Raw genomic sequence first — 18,344 nt, 5'->3', positions numbered from 1 at the left:
CTCTGACAGCCGGGGTGGGGGCCGAGCTTGCGTGCCGCAGCGAATCCCGAGGCTCGGCGCCTCAGCCCGTCCTCTCTGATTGGTCGGGCGACTCACGTGAGCCGAGTGTCTGACGGGCCGTGTGGGGGGATCTCACCGGCGGCAGCTCTTCGTCCTCCGCATCTCTGCCTCTGGTCCAGGGATGGAGCCGGGAGGGGGAGCGGCGGCGGCGGCGGCGGCGGCGGGGCGGAAGCGCCTGAGGTGAGGGAGCGGCTCCCGCATGCGCGCTCCGGGACTCGGGAGGGGTGTCCACGCGGGTTCCGGCCGTCGATTGGGACGGACAAGAGCGCCTCTGAGGGCGCGCAGAGGGCGGGCGGTTCCTTGGGCTAGGGGGTGGCAGGCCTGCGTCCCCGCCAGCCCTCGCTTTAGCCTAGCTCTCTCGCGAGGATGGTTGTGGGGAGGCTCAGTTGGGCAGCCGGCCTTTCCGGGGGCCCGCGGGGTGTGGTGGTCCGAGGCCTGGCCGACCCCGGCTCGGATCCCCACCCAGTCGTGGAGATGCTGCTCAGCCTTCTGCTCTTCAGCGCCGCGCCCGAGTCTCCCTCTTCTCCTGACAGCAGCCCTGCTCAGCTTTGTGGCAAAAGGGTTTCGAGCGGGTGCTTTGAACCTACCTCGCAAGACTGTTGTGAGGGTAAAGTGGTGGAGAGCAGGGCTGTGCCCTCGTCCCGAGGGGCTTGGAGAAAGGGGGCATAAAAACCATGACTGTAACGGCCACTGCATACTAGATGCCCGCCTGGGAGTAGGCAGGAGGTGGCCCGGATCCTGGCCGTGTGGAGAGCAACTTGGCCTGATTGCTTTATGTTGCAAAGGCTGCCCAGGGCTCTTTACCAAGGAGCATAGTGTGCGTGTGTGTATGCACGCTCTGCCTGAGACCCGTCCCTGGGCTTCGGGCTGCTCAGCCGTTGCTCCCTTTTCACGTCAGAACTCTTTAGCTATGATTTTACTAAAACTGCCGGACTGAGCCCGTTGTTGGTTGCAAGTTGTGATGTGAAGATGCTTGGCATATCCACTTCCTGGATGCTGCATTCAGTGGTTGTGTGCCTGAATACAGACCTCTGGAAAGGCTTTTCCTCAGGGCTGGGGAACACATCTGGAAAATCAGGTTGTGTGCAGTGGTGACCTCAGTGTCTTCTCACCGACAACAATAATAACTGAGGATTGCTACATTTTAATAGTTGGTAACAAGTGCTGCGGCACAGCCCAAAACCCTAATCAGAAATTGGGCTATTAAATGCATGTGCTGTCTGGTTTATGACTGGCTGGTTGTCAGAATTGGGGTGCCTAAAACTAGCAACGGGCCCTCAGCTGCCCCTTATTGGGAATGCAGCCCAAAACCAGAGATTAAGTGTTTGTGACATGCTGGTAGAAGCATGTGACTGGACTTAATCAACGGCAGCTTTTCTTAAATCTTGGGGCCTTAATGGTATTAAATCTTGGAGAACGCAACACTTGTCCGTGTGATGTAAACTTGAGGACTTGCATGAAGCAACAAAGAGTTGTTTTATCCCTGGTTTGGAATGGCCTTTCAGCTTGGCTGTAGTTTTAAGTCTTTGCTTGTGCTATTTACTTAGTTCTGCACAAGGGAAAACTTACACAAGTTTACTGTATGATCGTAATGAAGAGACCCAAAGCCCTCTGGGTGGAGGGATATGCCAGCATGACATCTTTGGATGCCAAGGAAACATTTTAGAATTTGCCATCCGTCATGCTGCTTGACTTGGCTGGCTAAACCCATTTCAATCGCAGCCCAGCCACACTGTCCGGCAGCTACCTTCACCTGCAGCAGCAAATTACATGCTTCTTATAGCTTGTGCGGACAAACGTCAGTTCAGATGATAAGATCCACAAGGAAGCCTCAAGCACAAAGAAATGAGGCAAGTCAGATTTGAGGGTGGGAAAACAGAAGCAGAAGCTTCAAGAAATCTGGTTGTCTGCCTTAGCTGGGTGCCTTTGCTGCTTTAGGGCAAGATAAGGGCAGCTGATGTCTTTATGCACCAAGGGGGGAGAAGGGCTGCATATAACAGGGTGGTTTCATCTACGTTTGCATTTTAGCATTGCTGTCTCTTGGTTTCTTTTGTTCTAAGGTTGCACTTGATAACCTGGAATGTGGGCACAGCATCTCCCCCTACTGATGTTACCTCTTTGCTTCAACTCAGTTTGCAAGGCCTGCCAGTGGACATGTATGTTATTGGGTAAGTATTGGCCAGTTCTTGTGGCCAGCTTTGTGTTGGTGCTCTGGGAGCTTATCTGGGGTAGCATCACCTGTGAAAGTGAGGGGCTGGAGACTAGAGACTGTTTACTATGTATGTGAGAACACTGGCAAAAGTACCCCCTTCCAAGTTTGCCAGTCTTCTGAGTGCAAAACGTGCAGCTTCGGGTGAAAATGGGGCACAGATGAGGTGGCTTAGGAAGAAAGGAGTTGGCATTCAGGGTTGTGCTGGGCCCCAGAAATGTTGTGGGGTTGTTTATTTAGCCTCTGAAAAGTACAACCACTGCTGTGTGGGGCATGTCATATTCTAGTGTTGTAGAATTCCGCCATCTTGTGGTGATTTCGCATTTCATTCCTCTTATCATGCTTCAGTTTGTGCAGCTATTGATGATGACATCCAATTTAGTCGCTAAACAATCAAGAACAAGTTGCTCATGTGTTCAGGACTGCCTCGTAACATTGGGTGGTTTTTATCCTTATGAGATGACAGAAAATGTAGGTAATCCTGGTGGGTTCAGTTTACAGGAAGTGAACTCCAAGATTGTGAATTTCCTGTCTGACTTGGCTTTTGATGATCCGTGGAGTCTTTTCTTCGAGACGATTCTCTCTTCTCTGAGCTATGTCAAGGTAACCATCTCGCTTGTTTACTGCTAGGCTAAAACTTGCATATTGCACTCACACTATTCTCCACCCCGCCTCCCCAGTCAGGGCTGGAGGGTGGCCACCGTGGGGCCTGGGGCAGCATCCTTGGTTGCTCATTGGCTAAGAATGCCTCTGTGTCAGTTGGCTTTTTGAAATTATTAAAGTAGATGAGAGTGGCAAGAACAACGTTCTCTGGCACTGTGTTTATTTCCTGCCCAGGATTGTGCCAAGGGGTGCTGAGTCCACTGACACCCACCCCATGACACAGCAACTAGGGTTCAGATGAATGATGTCCAGCACCAAGGAAGCCCTCTCCCCATACCCTTCAGGCCATATAGCTAATAAGTGGCTGGCCTATGCATACTCCCTACCTCTGTAGATGCCTCAAGTGCTTGACAAGTTTTCTTTTTTTCTCATTTTTTTGGAAATTCTATTCCTTTATGTTAAAACATTTTTTAAAAGGAATCAAGTAAAGACACAAGTTTTTACCTATTTACTTAAGCTTTATACTTACTGTTTAAACTTTTACTTATTTGCCCTGACCTGGGTAGCCCAAGTGAGCCTGACCTCGTCAGATCTCAGAAGCTTAAGCAGGGTTGGCCTTGGTCAGTAATTGGATGGGAGACCTCCAACAAAAACCAGGGTTACAGAGGCAGGCAATGGCAAACCACCTCTGATAGTCTCTTGCCATGAAAACCCCGCCAGGGGACGCCATAAGTCAGCTATGACTTGAAGAGACTCTTCACCATTACTACTTACTTACGTACATGGCTTGGGATTGGGGTATCTGGACCACCTTCTCTCATATGTTCTTGCCTGGGAAATAGGATCATAGAGAGAAGCCCTCCTGACTGTTCCATCACTTAAGAAGCTTTCCTGGTAACTACACGAGAGAGGGCCTTTTAAGTGGCAGCCCCACAATTATGGAAGAGAATCCCCAGACAGGTAATCCTGGCCCCCTCCCTGCTAATCTTCGGGAGGCAGCTGAAGACACTCTTATTTAGAGCTCTTTCAATTAACTTTGTGTTTATGTTCCTTAGCAGTCCTAAATTGTAGTTTTTAAACTTTTTAAAATTCATTTTATTATTATTTATAGTGTAAGCCTTTTGAGTTCCTGTGAGGTAGAAAGAACTAATAAATGTTTTAAATACATAATTTTGACATGAACAAACCTAACTCTTGCCAGCACCTGGCCTACTGAAACTTGAGGTGACTCCAGACTGGCTTTGTACGTGACTATCACTGTTGCCAGCTTCACACCTGCCCCCTCAGTTAAGACCTTATTCATCTATACTATCCAGGTCTATTTTTAAAAGTTGCAGCAACTTGATATGGTATAAAGTTGTCAAAAAAGACTCTTTCATAGCTCATTAATAATAATAATATAATAACATTCAATTTATATACCGCCCTTCAGGACAACTTAATGCCCACTCAGAGCAGATTACAAAGTATGTTATTATCCCCACAACAAACACCCTGTGAGGTGGGTGGGGCTGAGAGAGCTCTGAGAGAGCTGTGACTGACCCAAGGTCACCCAGCTGGCTTCAAGCAGAGGAGTGGGGAATCAAACCCAGCTTTCCTGCGCTCTTAACCACTACACCAAACTGGCTAGAGATAGTCCCCCCCAAAATCATGCTTGGTCCTAAAGCAACCAGCTTATCCCATAATGTATGTGTGTTATGTGCCATCAAGTCACCTCTGACCTATGGCAACCCTATGAATGATGGCCTATCATAAACAGACTTGCTCAAATCTTATACATTGGAGGGTGCAGCTTCTTTTATTGAGTCCAGCCATCTCGTTTTAGGTCTTCCTCTTTTCCTACTGCCTTCCACTTTTCCTAGCCTGATTGACTTTTCCAGTGACTCTTGTCTTCTCGTGATGTGACCAAAGTACGATAGCCTCAGTTTTGTCATTTTAGCTTCTAGGGAGAATTCAGGCTTGATTTGCCCTAGGACCCACTTATTTGTCTTTTTGGCCATCCATATTATCCGCAAAACTCTCCTCCAGCACCACATTTCAAATGAATCAATTTTATTCCTGTCAGTTTTTTCATTGTCTGACTTTCATATCCATACATGGTAATGGGGAGTTACTGCAGAAAATAGTGAAGGCTTGAAATGGCTACTGATGAAAGTTAAAGGAGAAAGCGCCAAAGCAGGATTACAGATGAACATCGTGAAGACAAAAGCAATGACCACTGAGGAATTACACAATTTTAAAACTGACAATGAGGAAATTGAAACTGTTCAAGATTCTCTATTCTTTGGCTCGCTCATCAACCAAAAGGGAGACTGCAACCAAGAAATCAGAAGATTGAGACTCGGAAGAGCAGCAGTTGAGGGAACTAGAAAAGATCCTTAAAGATAAGGATGTCTCTCTGGGGATCAAGATCAGGATAATCTAAACTATGATATTCCCCGTTACTATGAACAGATGTGAAAGTTCAAGAATGAAGAAAGCCTAATATACACATTAATATCTGAATAAATCTGCAAGTCCAGACCAAATGTCATGATATTTCACATTTGTATCTTATTAAAAGCAACTCTTTCTTTGACTGTTAAGATCTAACATTGCTTCAGTATACATTTCATTATGTGTCTTAGCTATTTTTTTCCACTTCTGAAGAATTACTCATTTAGCTATTACTGAGACGCATAAGAGCCAGAGCCTTTTTCCTTTTGAGAGGTTCCAGGAAGAAGGAATGTACTGTAATGCAGGAAGTGTATTAAGATTCAGTGAACCTTCTAGGGTAAAATTAGTTTGTCTACTAATTTATAACTAAAATGGCGTGAAGATTGGAAATACCCCCTTAACATATGTGCTAGGTTTGCTCTTGACTGCTTACATCTCCAACGCCTGTCTGAGTCTGATAACCCCAATTTAAGGAGTCTGCTATGTGTCCTAGTATTTGTAGAGAATAAACTTTTTTAGTATTAACTGTAATCTTGGGTCCAAAGAAGCTTGCTTTACATCATACAGCATTTCTTGCCAGATTGTTTTCTGAATTTGGATACTTTTTGCAGGTCTCTTCCATCCGAATGCAAGGCCTCTTGCTCCTGATCTTTGCAAAGCACGGCCACCTCCCCTACATACGGAACATTCAAAGCCAGTTCACCCGCACAGGCCTGTATGGATATTGGGTGAGCTGTCTTGAGCATTGTGGGAGTTTTAGAGCTTTTCAGACCCACTGGCGTGGGGGCTTCTGCTCTTTTGTCTGTGGTGTTTGGGTTGGCCACTTGTATGTGCATTTGCCAGGAAAATGCCAGGATCTAGAACTCACTTTTGTATTTAGAAAATGTGCGTGTCATTTCTCAAAACACCTGCTCAAGTCCAGTTCCTCAAACTGAGAGAAATCAAAAAGAGTCCAGTAGCACCTTTAAGACTAACCAATTTTATTATAGCATAAGCTTTCGAGAATCAAGTTCTCTTCATCAGATGCCTGCCCAGTTTTGATCAGGCATCTGATGAAGAGAACTTGATTCTCGAAAGCTTATGCTATAATAAAATTGGTTAGTCTTAAAGGTGCTACTGGACTCTTTTTGATTTTGCTACTACAGACTAACACGGCTAACTCCTCTGGATCAAACTGAGAGAAGCGTTGCAAGTCATACAGGTGTCCATCAGTGTGGCAGTGCAGGAGTGTACTTAAAGGGGTTTGCATGTCAGGTTCAGACCAAGGCACGTGAACCCTAGAGTGCATGCTTTTTCTGCCTGAAGAGAGGTTTGGCTGTTCCTTTGTGCTTGCCGGTCTGCTTCTCGTGGGACGGTTTTATTCATTTTTTATTTATTGACATTATTTATAGTCCGCCTTTCTCACTGAGACTCAAGGCAGATTACCCAGTGTAGATCAGTACAGTCCAGAACTGGCACATTGAATAAACAATGCAATAGTATATGCAAATGCAAAAATTGCAGAAATTTCAAAACAAACAGAAGTCCAATATAGAGCTGAAATAAAGCATAACTAAATGTGACGTATTAAACAGTGCAGAAACTACTTGCCGAGAACGTACTTAGAGCAACAGACAGTATAAGCATTATAATCTATAGTCCCTATCTCTTTATCAGTGCATCTCTTTGACCTGTTTCTTTACAATACCCCCCTTCTACCCATCCTGAATCATTCAGTTTTGCACAGTTTGTGGAAAGCCAGGCGAGTGGGACTCCTGATGAATTCAGGAGTGGGAGCTCTCCTGAACTCATCAGACAGGCCATTGCATAAGGTGAAGATCACAACAGAGAATGTGTATGTATGAGCAGTTGTTGATTTTGCCTATTTATAAGGTGGCACCTGCAGAAGGCCCTGTTCAGATGAGCCCAGTAGCACCTTTAAGGCTAACCAACTTTATTATAGCATAAGCTTTTGAGAACCACAGTTCTCTTAGTCAGATCTGACGAAGAGAACTGTGGTTCTCGAAAGCTTATGTTACAATAAAGGTGGTTAGTCTTAAAGGTGCCACTGGACTCTTTACTATTTTGCAACTACAGACTAACACGGCTAACTCCTCTGGATCTATGTTCAGATGAGCAAAGCGGCTCCGGTGGAGTATAGCGAAAGAGGGTATGAGGGACCAGGGTCATGAAGGGCTTTGTTTGTGATAGCCAGTACCTTGAATTCGCCTGGTAACTAATGGGAAGCCTGTGGAGTGACTACAGAATGGAGTAATATGCATGCTCCCCCTTGCTCTTGATGATAATCTAGCTGCAGCATTCTGCACCAGCTGGAGTCTCAGAGCTGACTTTGAGGGGAGACCTACATAGAGTGCATTATAGAAATCTAGCCTTGATGTTACTGTGGCCTGAACCCAGGTGGCCAGATCAGCCGTGTCAAGGTAGGGGGCCATTTTCTGGGTTAGAATGAGTTGGAAGAAGGCCTTTTTTTGCAGCAATGTCAGGCCCCCGTCTGGGTGCGGCTATGCTTGGTGCTCTACTGCCCGTTGCGGGCTTCAGGTAAGCGGCCTCACCCCGCCTCAGCTGGGGCATAGCTGTACTTGGCCCCCTGGCGTCTTGCTGGGGCTTCAGGTAAGCGGCCTTGCCTCGCCTCGCCTCGGCTGGGGCGCTGCTACATGGGGCTCTCTGGTGTCTGGCGGATGCTCTGTGGAGGCTGCTCTGAGGCTTGTCGCCAGCGTTGGGTTCATGGCTGGGGGGGGAGGGTATACATCACCCACGCACACTCTCGTCCACTCCCTCGCCTTGACTGCCTGCTGCCTCCTTTTTCACTTCCTTCCACACGCAGCCCCGTTCTTCTCCTTCTCGCCTTCTCCTGCTTGCTCTCAACACCACACGCTCGTTTCACTCTCTATCCACTCCTCAGCTCTCTCCCCACCGGGCTCCCTACTGAGCCTGCTTATATAGGGTTTCCTGCTTTGATCTCCACCCTTCCTCCCCTGGGCTGATGGTTCCTGATCTTGGCCAGCTGGGGAGGCTCCCGGGTGTCTCTCCCCAGCTCCAGCCTCTCCCTTTTCCCTTATTCCCTACTTGGAGGATGGGGCTGGCAGGGCCTTTCCAGGCAAGGCCCTGGAAAGCCACCTCTCCAGGGGGCGTCTGTGCAGCTAGACAGGTCCCCTGGGCAGGTGGCATTTCTGTGTGCCTGACGCCTGGCTTGCCAGCTCCAGGGGGGATTTCCTGCCTATCTACTTGGTTGTTTGTGTGGGTGTTTTGCCCTTTGGTGCCTTGCACCCGGGGAGAGGTCTGGGGTTTGTCTGCGGCTGCTCCCGGGTCTCCTGGCGTCCATGGGCTGCCTTCTTGCCTATCTGTGGCTCCCCCAGGCACCGATGTCCCACCACTCTCTGCCTGCTGTGGTGGTGGGATGTCTTTTGCAGGCGCCAGGTGCCGTGGCTGTGGTAAGTCCTGGGGGGGGGGGGTGCGGGCAGCTCATCCCTGGACAAGCAGCTTTGCTTCTCTAGCAGCAATACTGGAACCGATATAACCCCTAGGATCTTAACGGACCTTGCAAGGGTCAACTGAAACCCATCAAAAAGGGGGAGCACAATGTCCTTCAAGATCTCCACCTTTCCAACCAGCATCACTTTCATTCAGTTTCATTTTGGTTTTTTTTGCTTCAGCCAGCTGACCACAACTGTCAGGCAGCGATCTATGGCATCATCTGGGGATTTGGACAGCAAGATATAGACCTAGGTGTCATCCACATATTAATGGCATCCAATTCCACAGTTAGGAATGGTTTCTCCTAAAGGCTTTACATAGAGGTTGAATAACATGGGGAATGAGGTTGTGCCCTCTAGAGCCCTGCAAAATATTTCCCATACTGAAGATAGCTGGTTTCCAACAGCAACCCTTAGAGTCCATTCCATGAAGAATAGTTACATTATCCTACAGCCTTAGAATCTAGTTTTCTTATTTAAAATGGAAATAGGATGGTTTCCTTTTGGGGTGACATTCCCCATCAACGTGGAAAGGGTTTTAGAAGCCCTGCTTTAGCTTTGTACTGCCTGGTAAATGTATTGGCTAGTGGTGTGTGTTGCCTGTATGTTGTAGATGTGTGAACTGATTTGACACTGGCCTTGGTCTCTCTTGTCTTCCAGGGAAACAAGGGGGCAGTTTCCATTCGTATGTTTCTCTACGGGCACGCAGTCTGCTTTGTGAATTGCCACTTGCCAGCCCATATGGAGAATGCCGATCAACGGCTGGATGATTTTGAGCACATTCTGGAATTGCAGCAGTTTGAAGGCGAGAAGGTTGCTGGTGTCCTGGACCATGAGTGAGTGGCAACTACATTTAGCAGGTTCTGCTGCCTTGGATTTTAGGGAAAGGGCTTGGCTTGTTCAGCTGTGTCCCTGCCTGTCTAGTTGGTGTCTTTGAACCAAACTGTTGAGGAGTCTCAAAGGTTATTGTGCAAGATTTTTTTTTCAGGACTGCATAGAAATTTATTGATGGGACAAAATGAGGGAGAGAGGAATGATGTTAGCCAAAGATGCAGTATAAATGAAGTAAGATTAACATGTTAAAGTGGAGATGTAACATTTCTAGACATTTTAAAGCAATGAAAGAGTTTGTTTTTCCAGGTTTGTTCTGGGGAAAAAATGGGATTTGGGGAGGGGGAGGATACAATGCTTATACTTTTTAAGAGCATGGAATACATCGTTGATAACTCAGCATATACAATTTGGCATATTTATGAAATTCAAATTGATTTGCAAGGGATAGAATGCAAGCTGATGAAGAGCAACTGCCCTCTGTCCATGTAGGGAGCATCTATTTGCTCTTCTCCTGGAGTTCATTAGCCTGACTGCTGCGTTAAACATGCCATTGTTGATTTGGGGGTGATGCTTTCAGTGATGGTAGTTGGTGATGAACGAAACAATACAGTTCAAAGCAGCTCTGCCTATCAGGGATTTGAGTATTAGGGAAACCTGCAGTTTGGGTGTCCTAGGTTCTACCCCCACCTCTCTTTCCTAACTCTGCCAAGTCAGCTGTGCAACTTTCCCCCTATTCTTTCAATCCCCACCTCCCACCCCTGCAGTGTTCTTTTCTGGTTCGGTGATTTAAACTTCCGGATTGAAGACTATGGGCTGCATTTTGTCCGAGAGTCAATAAACAACAACAGATTCAGCCTCCTTTGGGAAAAAGATCAGGTACTGCCTCTAAGTTCTCCTGGTTCTTGCACAGATGCCAAGGGTGGTTCATGATCCTGTCCTGCCAGCTTCTCTTGGCAGGAGATTCTCTACTGTTTGTTGTTAATTCGGAAAGCTCTAAATACCCTTACATGAATTGTTTGCTTTTTTTCACCTTTGTTTTACACTGCTGGTGCGAAATACAGATTAGTACGGAGTATTGATTTGTATCTATTTGGGATTTCTGCATAGGAGATTCTTTGGACTTGTCTGGCCTGTTCCTCCATAGTTACTGTATGCTGTCTCTCCTCCCACCCCCAATCACATAAGGAGGCCAGTAGCCTCAAATATGCTTCAGCTGGTCAGTTGGCATTCCTAAACAGTTCTTCTTGTTTGTTCAGCTAAACATAGCCAAGAAGAAAGAGGCCTTCCTTCAGGAATTCAGAGAGGGGCCGCTGCAGTTCAAACCCACCTACAAGTTTGACCTGTACTCCAGTGAGTATGACACCAGGTAAGTGCCGCAGGGCTCATTCATTGAAGAGGAAATCTCAAGTGGTAGGTCACGTTGTCCAAGAAGAAGGGGGCTTGTGGGGAAAAGAGGGGCGGGGCCAGCCTCTTCAAGCGGAATAGTCTTCTCATCAGCTCCAGGAGAGGAGGAGGAAATGCTGACACATTTGCACTAATATTGGTTTGTATTTCCAGGGGGCAGAAGACGCTGTTTTGGTTTAAGTAAGGAGCTCTCAGTGTAATTCTTTCGAAGTCTGGAACTGTAGACTGTTAGATTATTTCTGGCTTCCCAGCTGTCGCTCCTGCTCTTTCCTCTGCTGCTAAAATCCAACCCTTTTGTAACAGCTGGTAGGACTTGATCTTACTGTGAAGAGCCACTCACGTTCTTGTGCAGCAGGGAGCACTCCCCCACCATCACTCAGGGTCATCATGAAACCGGTGGCTGGGGGACCCCCATGCTTTGTAGTGCATTTTACTCCCATGTATTCCTTGCAGCTCCTGATGGCGGCGCTCTTGCATTCCCGCTGGGCCTCTTGAATGGGCAGGATGAGACCAGAGGGCACTATCTGCTTCTTTGCTTGAGTGCTCTTGAGACAGCTGGGCTCTGCTTGCCTTGGGCCCTGTGGCATTAAAGTCTGGAACTGTAGGCCGTTAGGTTATCTGTGGCTGCTTGCTTGATTTGCTGTGAAGAGACTGATCCCTTCCAGACCTTCAGACAGGAAGGGCCTAAGGAGGTTGGCTTTTCAGGAGATAAGCGTTCAGCTGGCAGCCCTCCTTATATTTCTTTCTGACAGCCTCTTGGACATAGTCCAGGCTGGCTTCTTGGGTCTAATCGCTTTCTTCCCTCTCTCCAGAATTCTCTGTAGAAAACCGCCCTCTTGATGTGCTGAGGGCAGGCAGTGTGCCCAAAACTGGGGCGGGGAGGGCAGCATTTCTGAGGTGCACCACTCTTATTGTGGGCAACTCTCCCCCAAGCACTTGGCAGTGATGTGGCCTTTTGTATACTGATGACAATCCCATGGCGGCCTCCCAAGTAGCCTGCTGTGGGTGAGAAGCTGCTGTTTTGTGTCTAATTGCTCTGATGATTAGTACTTAATGTTGATTGCCAGCTGATGAAAATGCTCTTCTCGCCTCCTCTTTTAGATACCTGCTTTAGATGTATAACATGAAGGCCGCTTTCAGTGATTACCTTGCCACTGCAGTACCTTTTCTCATCTATCTGTTCTGCTGAGTCTGATAGAAGGGGGGCAGGTGTCATACAACAAACAGATCTGTTCTCATTGTCTCCCTTTGCGCTTCTTCTTCTTCTTCTTTTTTTTTGTAGTGGGAAGAAACGGAAGCCTGCTTGGACAGATCGGATTTTGTGGAGGTTGAAAAGCCCCTTGCCCCATGCTTCAGAAGCAGGGGAGATGCCAGAAGAGCAGGCCATTTCTGTGTCTCTGCACAGCTATGCCAGCCATATGAGTTACAGTATCAGTGACCACAAGCCTGTGACAGGGACCTTTGGGTTGGAGGTAAGTGCGGGTGGGGTGGGGGCATGTTCCTATAAGCTGTGAATCTTGACTTGCCTTTTGGGCCACAGAAGGCCTGAACAGGCTGATGTGTCATCCTCTGCTAAATCTCTTTCCTCTTGGGGCACCTACTCTGTGATGTATAATGCCATCTCTTCTAGTTATGGAGAGGCAGCTTGCCCCTCCCTCAAGCAGGGCTCATTTCGAGGGGGAACGCGCAGGAACGCAGTTCCAGCAGTTCCCCAAAGAGGTCACATGTCAGGTGACCCCACCCACCTGACTCTCGGCTATTTTGGACCCGTTTCGGTCTGGATTGGGGCCGAAACATCCCAGATTGGCCCTCTGACGGGTGGTGGATCACTCACCCACTCAGCAGCGGCCTGATCCTGACCATTTTGGGCCCCTTTTCGGCTCTTTTCAGCCCCTTTTTGCCATTTTGGGCCCAATTTCGGCCCTGAATGGCCAGGATTGGGTCCAAAACAGCCAGGATAGGTGATGTCAAGGGGTGTGGCATATGCAAATCAGTCATGCTAATGAACCACTTCTGGGGCTGGCAAGAGGTGTGGCATATGCTAATGAGTTATGCTAATGAATTATGCTAATGAGTTCCTCCAGCTCTTTTTCTACTAAATGACCCCTGCCCTCAAGTAAACTTGGTCCATTCTTCCTATCCAATGGGCTTCATCCTGCCTTTTGTTAGAACCTTTTTGCCTATGCAGGTGCTTTCAAGCCATGATGGAATTGGAGAATTTTTTTTTCTCAGTCCCTTCTTAGCATTAAGTATCATTGGATTGCCTTTTCCTTCTTGTTAGCAGCGGCGGCGGCAGAGAGTTCTGGGCATGGGTATAGTATTGGGCAGTGCTGCCACAGGAGGTTCCTGGCTTTTTCCTTGCCCCCTCTAGCTGAAGCCGCTGGTATCTGTCCCGTTGGTCACCCTACATCCCGTGGGCAAGTGGAGCACTGAACAGGAGGCGACGGTCAGCTACTCTGCTCTTCCTGAATTTCCACACAGTGCCTGGGATTGGATTGGCCTGTACAAGGTAATCTTAAGGTGGGGGTTTGGAGCTGTGTGGAGGATAGGAACCCCCCCCCCCCCCCGCACACACACACACACACTTGGCTCTATGTAATGTATGAGCCTGGTGCTTGCAGAATCAGCCACTGTAGAGAAGTTCGTTGCCAGTGAAGCCATTGATCAGCAGAACTGCCATTGGTATGGTGAGCATCTGCCCCCAGGGCCCTCTGTGTGCAAGCTGATAGTGCCAAAGACTCACTCCTGCCCCCAAAGCACATCTTCAGGTTCAGCTTGCGGGGACTTGCCTCAAAGAAAAGCTGAGCGAATGAGAGGAGTGATGACTTTTGTGAGGCAAACACCTGCCATGCTGAGGGGTTTTTTTTAGGTGTGTGTGTGTTTGTACAGACGCAAAGCTGCATGGACTGCCTGGGCGGATCAAGAGATGGAAAGGTGGCAATAGTAATAAAATGAGGCAGGCAGAGACAATTAGTGTATGTAAAGCTTGTTTTCAGGGAAAATCACTAGTATAGCAAGTGGAGGGTTTGGCCTTTGATCTAGCAGTCTCGGATTCCAGTTTCATCACTGTAGTGTATGGGGTAGGGATTAGCATCAAGGATATCTCTGTAACATGCGAATAACAATGGTCTTTTAATGTACTTTGCCATCTTTGAGTGTAAAACAGTCACAGGTTGCGCCCTGCTCACTTTGCTGTCCCCACGGCAAAAACCTTCCACGTTGCAAGAAGCTCATGGCAATTTTTTAAAAATCTCCCTTGCAGGTGACATTCAGGCATGCCAACGACTATGTGATCTATGCCTGGGTGCAAGACAATGAAATTTCCTCTGGGGAGGATGCTAAGCAGGTGAGGCGCAAACAGCCAGGAGGGTCCAGGTGGGCTTGTTCTTTTCAGATGTTGTTGCCAACCAGCTCTTTCCCTTTTTCTCCCCAGGTTTATCTCAGCACCGAGGAGCTCCCCATGGCAGGAGGGCAGTTTCTCCTGGGGTATTACAGCCACATAATGCAGTCCATAGTTGGCCTTAGCCAGCACTTCCAGGTAAGTCTTTATGGCTTCTTACATTGGCAGCTGCTTTGCTCTGCATCTTTAACACTCCTGGGTTGTACACACAACCAGAGCTGTGTCTTGAGTTCTTTCTTAATAGGAACTATTCGGTTTCATTCCGGAGCCAAGCCAACCAGTCCCGTTCCCTACTCCCCCGCCCCCTGCAGTCTTGCCTTTGTTTTTTATTTTTGGGCAACATAGAATTGCCTTGTAATCCTCGCAACAGGATGTAGATCCCTGTCAAATAGTGCCAGTGTGTGTGTATTTGCATTGTTGGGAGATCTGCATCCCACCTTCTGCCTTAAATGAAACTACCTTCCTATCTGCATTTTTATCCTGGCCTTCCTCAGGGCAGCGTGCCTGGCTTTTCTTTCTCTGCTCTTTCCTTCTGTGAGGCAGATTATGCTATGAGAGCGACTGGCTGACAGTCACCAGAAAGTTTAGTGGCAGAGTCCCACGCTTCAAGCATTGTGCTGCACTGGCTCTCCTAAATTAAAATACAGAACTAACAGATCTAGAAAGACTGAAATCAGAAAAAAACCCACCAAAGTAGCAGCATAACATCAATACATGGAGCAGTTAAAACTGACATTGAAACTAGTAAAGGCATAAACCCATTCGTGCAGTTTAATTAAAACAAGCAGGGAAGACATGCCAGATGGAAGAAGATTGTTTGAACGCCTTCTAGAAGGCAGGGAGAGTTGGGGGCTTTCTTGCAGGCAGGGTGCTGAGGAAGATGGAGACTGTGCTGTGCCCAAATCCAGAGGCACTTGAACAAAGATCCAGAGGAGTTGTTTGCATCTCCCCTCTCCTCCCCGCCTCCTCTCTCCTCCTCTATATTTGACCAGTTTCCTTCTGCCCTCCATGCATCTGACGAAGAGAACTGTGATTCTCGAAAGCTTATGCTACGATAAAATTGGTTAGTCTTAAAGGTGCTACTGGACTCTTTTTGATTTCACACTTGAACGAAGAATCTCTCGGATTGCATCATGGCCATGACGTCTCTCCTGCTTGTGCCTGGCTTTAATACCTGTTGATTTCGTGAAAGGAGGAGATGGCTTTGTACACACAGAGCCCTCCTAGGTTTATTTCAGAGTCAGGGTTGATCAGCTCGTGGAGTTGTCCGTTCCACCTGACTGCTGCTGTTCCAGGGGTTATTGGTGCTAGTAATCACTGGCTCTGTGCATGCTGCCACCTCTTCCTCTGGCTTCTGCCTGTGGGCTGTGGTTGACAGCAGCTGAGGGGGTAGCTGCCACCACAAATGTATCTTCTCAGTTTTTAAAAGTTTTATTTGCAAAACTTATACCCCCCACCTTAGGTGGCAGAAGATGTCCTCCTCTGCCCCAAAGCTGTCTCTTCCTTTCAGATTCAGCCAAGCAGAACGTTGGCCGAGAAGGACCTGGCGTTGGATGGAGAGGCTTTGCAGTGTGGAGCTACAGAATGAGTTCTGAAACGTGCACCGGTGATACGTGGCTGAAGGGCTCCAGGGACCGTTGATGGAGGAAGTGACGGAATTTGCTGAGGGGCCTCCTCAAGAGTTAGGGCAGTTCGGAGCATTGCTTCTTAGGTAATTCCTATCACTGTTGCAGGAAGTCTACTCGTGCCCTACACTGATACTAGAAAATCAACAGCTGGAAAATATTGACTAATCATTGGGTTATTGGCATCCTCCTTCCAATGGCAAACCAGGGCAGAAGGACCTGCGGCATCTCCCTTTTTCCAGAGGCCATTGCAGGACTAAGACAATTCACTGAGATATTGTTAGTCAGGTAGTGCTTCCGAAGGTAACTTCGTAATATTCAAGAGAGGCACTTAGAATTTAATAGGAAACTGACACACACTTAATTTTTTTAGCAGGAGACAAAACATAAAATCAGCTGTGATGCATTAGTTGGTAGAAGCAAGTCATCTTGAGACAGCGGAAGGAAGGAAGAAGGCGAGCCTGTGGCTTGCCCGGCAGTTTTCTTGTGGCTTTGTCTTCTGTTCCCTGCCTCACATGCCCCATTGCTTTAGTCCTCTCCTGGATTTGAGTGCTTGAAAGGCTGAAAGCAAATGTACATCCACCCAGCTGACCTTTGATTTGCTTTTGAGAGCCCTTGATGGTCTGTTTTTTATCATTAGCAGGAAGTTTTACAGGGCCGAGCCACCTCACTGGATTTTCTTCAAGCTCCATCATTTGAGAATGAGTTTGGGTGGCGATCTCTTCCTCTGCCCCTTCCCAGGAGTGATGCAAGAACCAGAAGGCCGTAGCTTTCAAGCTTGATAGCCCCTGTTCTGATTCAGCCCCTAATCGGGACAGTACTTACGCCTTTGCAAATGTTCACTCCTGGGAGAATTTGCCAGAGGGCAGCTAGTGGAATGACATGAGTGTAGTGTCGCTATAGGTTTGTGCGGTTTCTGGTTCTAGATAGTGTTGGTGGCACTGAAGATCCCTGTTGATGGTGGGAAATCTAGCTGACACTGTCACACTGAAATCTTTGCACTGTCTGTAAAATAGACAAGGCGATCCATCCTCTGTGTGACCAGTTCCCTGGGCCCATTTGTGCAGGCTGATTTTACAAGCAACCAAACCAGTGTGGCATTGATGTGGCTGTTATTCTCTCTGTCTGCTTCTGTGTAGGGCCTTCCTCCACTTTGTACAGACTCCTTGTTGCTTGTGTGAATTCCACTCTTACACATCTCTTCTCCTGAAGTCATTTGAGGCAGGTGGAGTGGCAGAAGAGGCAGACGGGTGTAGCGCTGGCTGAGATCAAAAGATTTGTGTAGAGAGTAGGGGACCCAAGTGATTAAGGACATTCGAGGGAAGAACTGAGGGCATTGTTAAAATGCAGCCTGCAATAAGCAGTAGAGGTGAGTGGCGTTCCTTGCCTGGGATAACATACCAGTGCTTGCAGTTATTTTAGCCTAGATATTCTTGTTGTGTAACAGTATCTTTTCCCAATGTTTGGAGGAGAATGTGGAAATTCCTGGTTTCGTCCCCTTCCCAGCTGGTGCTTCTGGGGTTGGAGCAGGGTCTTCTTTTCACAGATGTAAACTTGGACGGCTTTTAAACAATTGCATTTTCTCACTTGGCTGGTAAGTGGTTACCAGCTTAGCTTCGGTCACTGTCCAAAGGATTTTAAAGTAGTGCATACGCAACTCTGAATGTAGATTGCTGCTAGCTGATGCAGGGTTATTTGTTTTTAAATGTCAAATGTCCGAAGGGACAGAAGTCTGGCTGGCTGGCACCAACCAAGCATCTTTGCTTTTTTTGTATCATGCACCTGGGCTTTGGCATGTGGCCAAGACAGGAAGTTCTTTGGAACTAAATTGCATTAAATGGGAATATACTGATAAAGTATTTATGCAGGTTGCTTTGTGACATGCTTGGGCATCCCTTTGTTGGAGCTTTTTAGATATTGCAATAAACAATACTGAGCAATTGCTAAGGAATTTCCCTTTAAATCACCTTTTGTGACCTTATCTGTTGTTTCTTCTCAGCAGAATTTTATTTTCTTGCTGCTTTCTAAGTGCTTATACTTTGCTTTAGCCCCGAGTGAATTTTAGGTTAATCCCTAAAATTGTTTCTGATATTTTGAAATTAAACTCAAGTTGAGATGAGGAAAGGCATTCACTTAAGAATTGTTTGACATGGATTCTACAACTGTGTTGTGTCAACAAACAGTACTAGCCTTGCAAGCAGAGATGTAAAATTTCCAGAAATTTTGAAGGCACGGGGGAAAAACATTTTCAGGAAAAAATTAGAAACTTCAGAAAAAACTGAAATAAATTTAATACTTTG

The 18,344-nt window shown here is 47.3% G+C and overlaps 1 protein-coding gene across 1 annotated transcript; it reads left to right on the top strand.

Moving 5' to 3' along the window:
- Positions 1–141: 141 nt before the first annotated feature.
- Positions 142–17,996, top strand: INPP5K (inositol polyphosphate-5-phosphatase K). The gene is made up of 12 exons (XM_055002058.1): positions 142–240; positions 2,121–2,228; positions 2,764–2,872; positions 5,920–6,036; positions 9,442–9,617; positions 10,380–10,491; positions 10,872–10,981; positions 12,302–12,491; positions 13,391–13,528; positions 14,282–14,365; positions 14,453–14,557; positions 15,930–17,996. The coding sequence occupies exons 1-12, from the start codon at positions 182–184 to the stop codon at positions 16,005–16,007; spliced, it is 1,386 nt and encodes a 461-aa protein (XP_054858033.1). The 5' UTR covers positions 142–181; the 3' UTR covers positions 16,008–17,996.
- Positions 17,997–18,344: the final 348 nt, after the last annotated feature.

This window comes from Eublepharis macularius, chromosome 17 (genome assembly GCF_028583425.1).
Source record: "Eublepharis macularius isolate TG4126 chromosome 17, MPM_Emac_v1.0, whole genome shotgun sequence".
Taxonomy (NCBI): domain Eukaryota; kingdom Metazoa; phylum Chordata; class Lepidosauria; order Squamata; family Eublepharidae; genus Eublepharis; species Eublepharis macularius.
Note: the sequence above shows the minus strand (reverse complement) of the source record. Positions and strands in the feature narration are given on the sequence as shown.

Bases quoted from the DNA above. Each gene is read 5' to 3' on its own strand.
- INPP5K (XM_055002058.1), top strand. From the start codon at position 182: ATGGAGCCGGGAGGGGGAGCGGCGGCGGCGGCGGCGGCGGCGGGGCGG. The intron at 12,492-13,390 runs GTAAGTGCGGGT...TGCCCCCTCTAG, and splicing joins CAGGGACCTTTGGGTTGGAG to CTGAAGCCGCTGGTATCTGT. The intron at 14,558-15,929 runs GTAAGTCTTTAT...TCTTCCTTTCAG, and splicing joins GCCTTAGCCAGCACTTCCAG to ATTCAGCCAAGCAGAACGTT.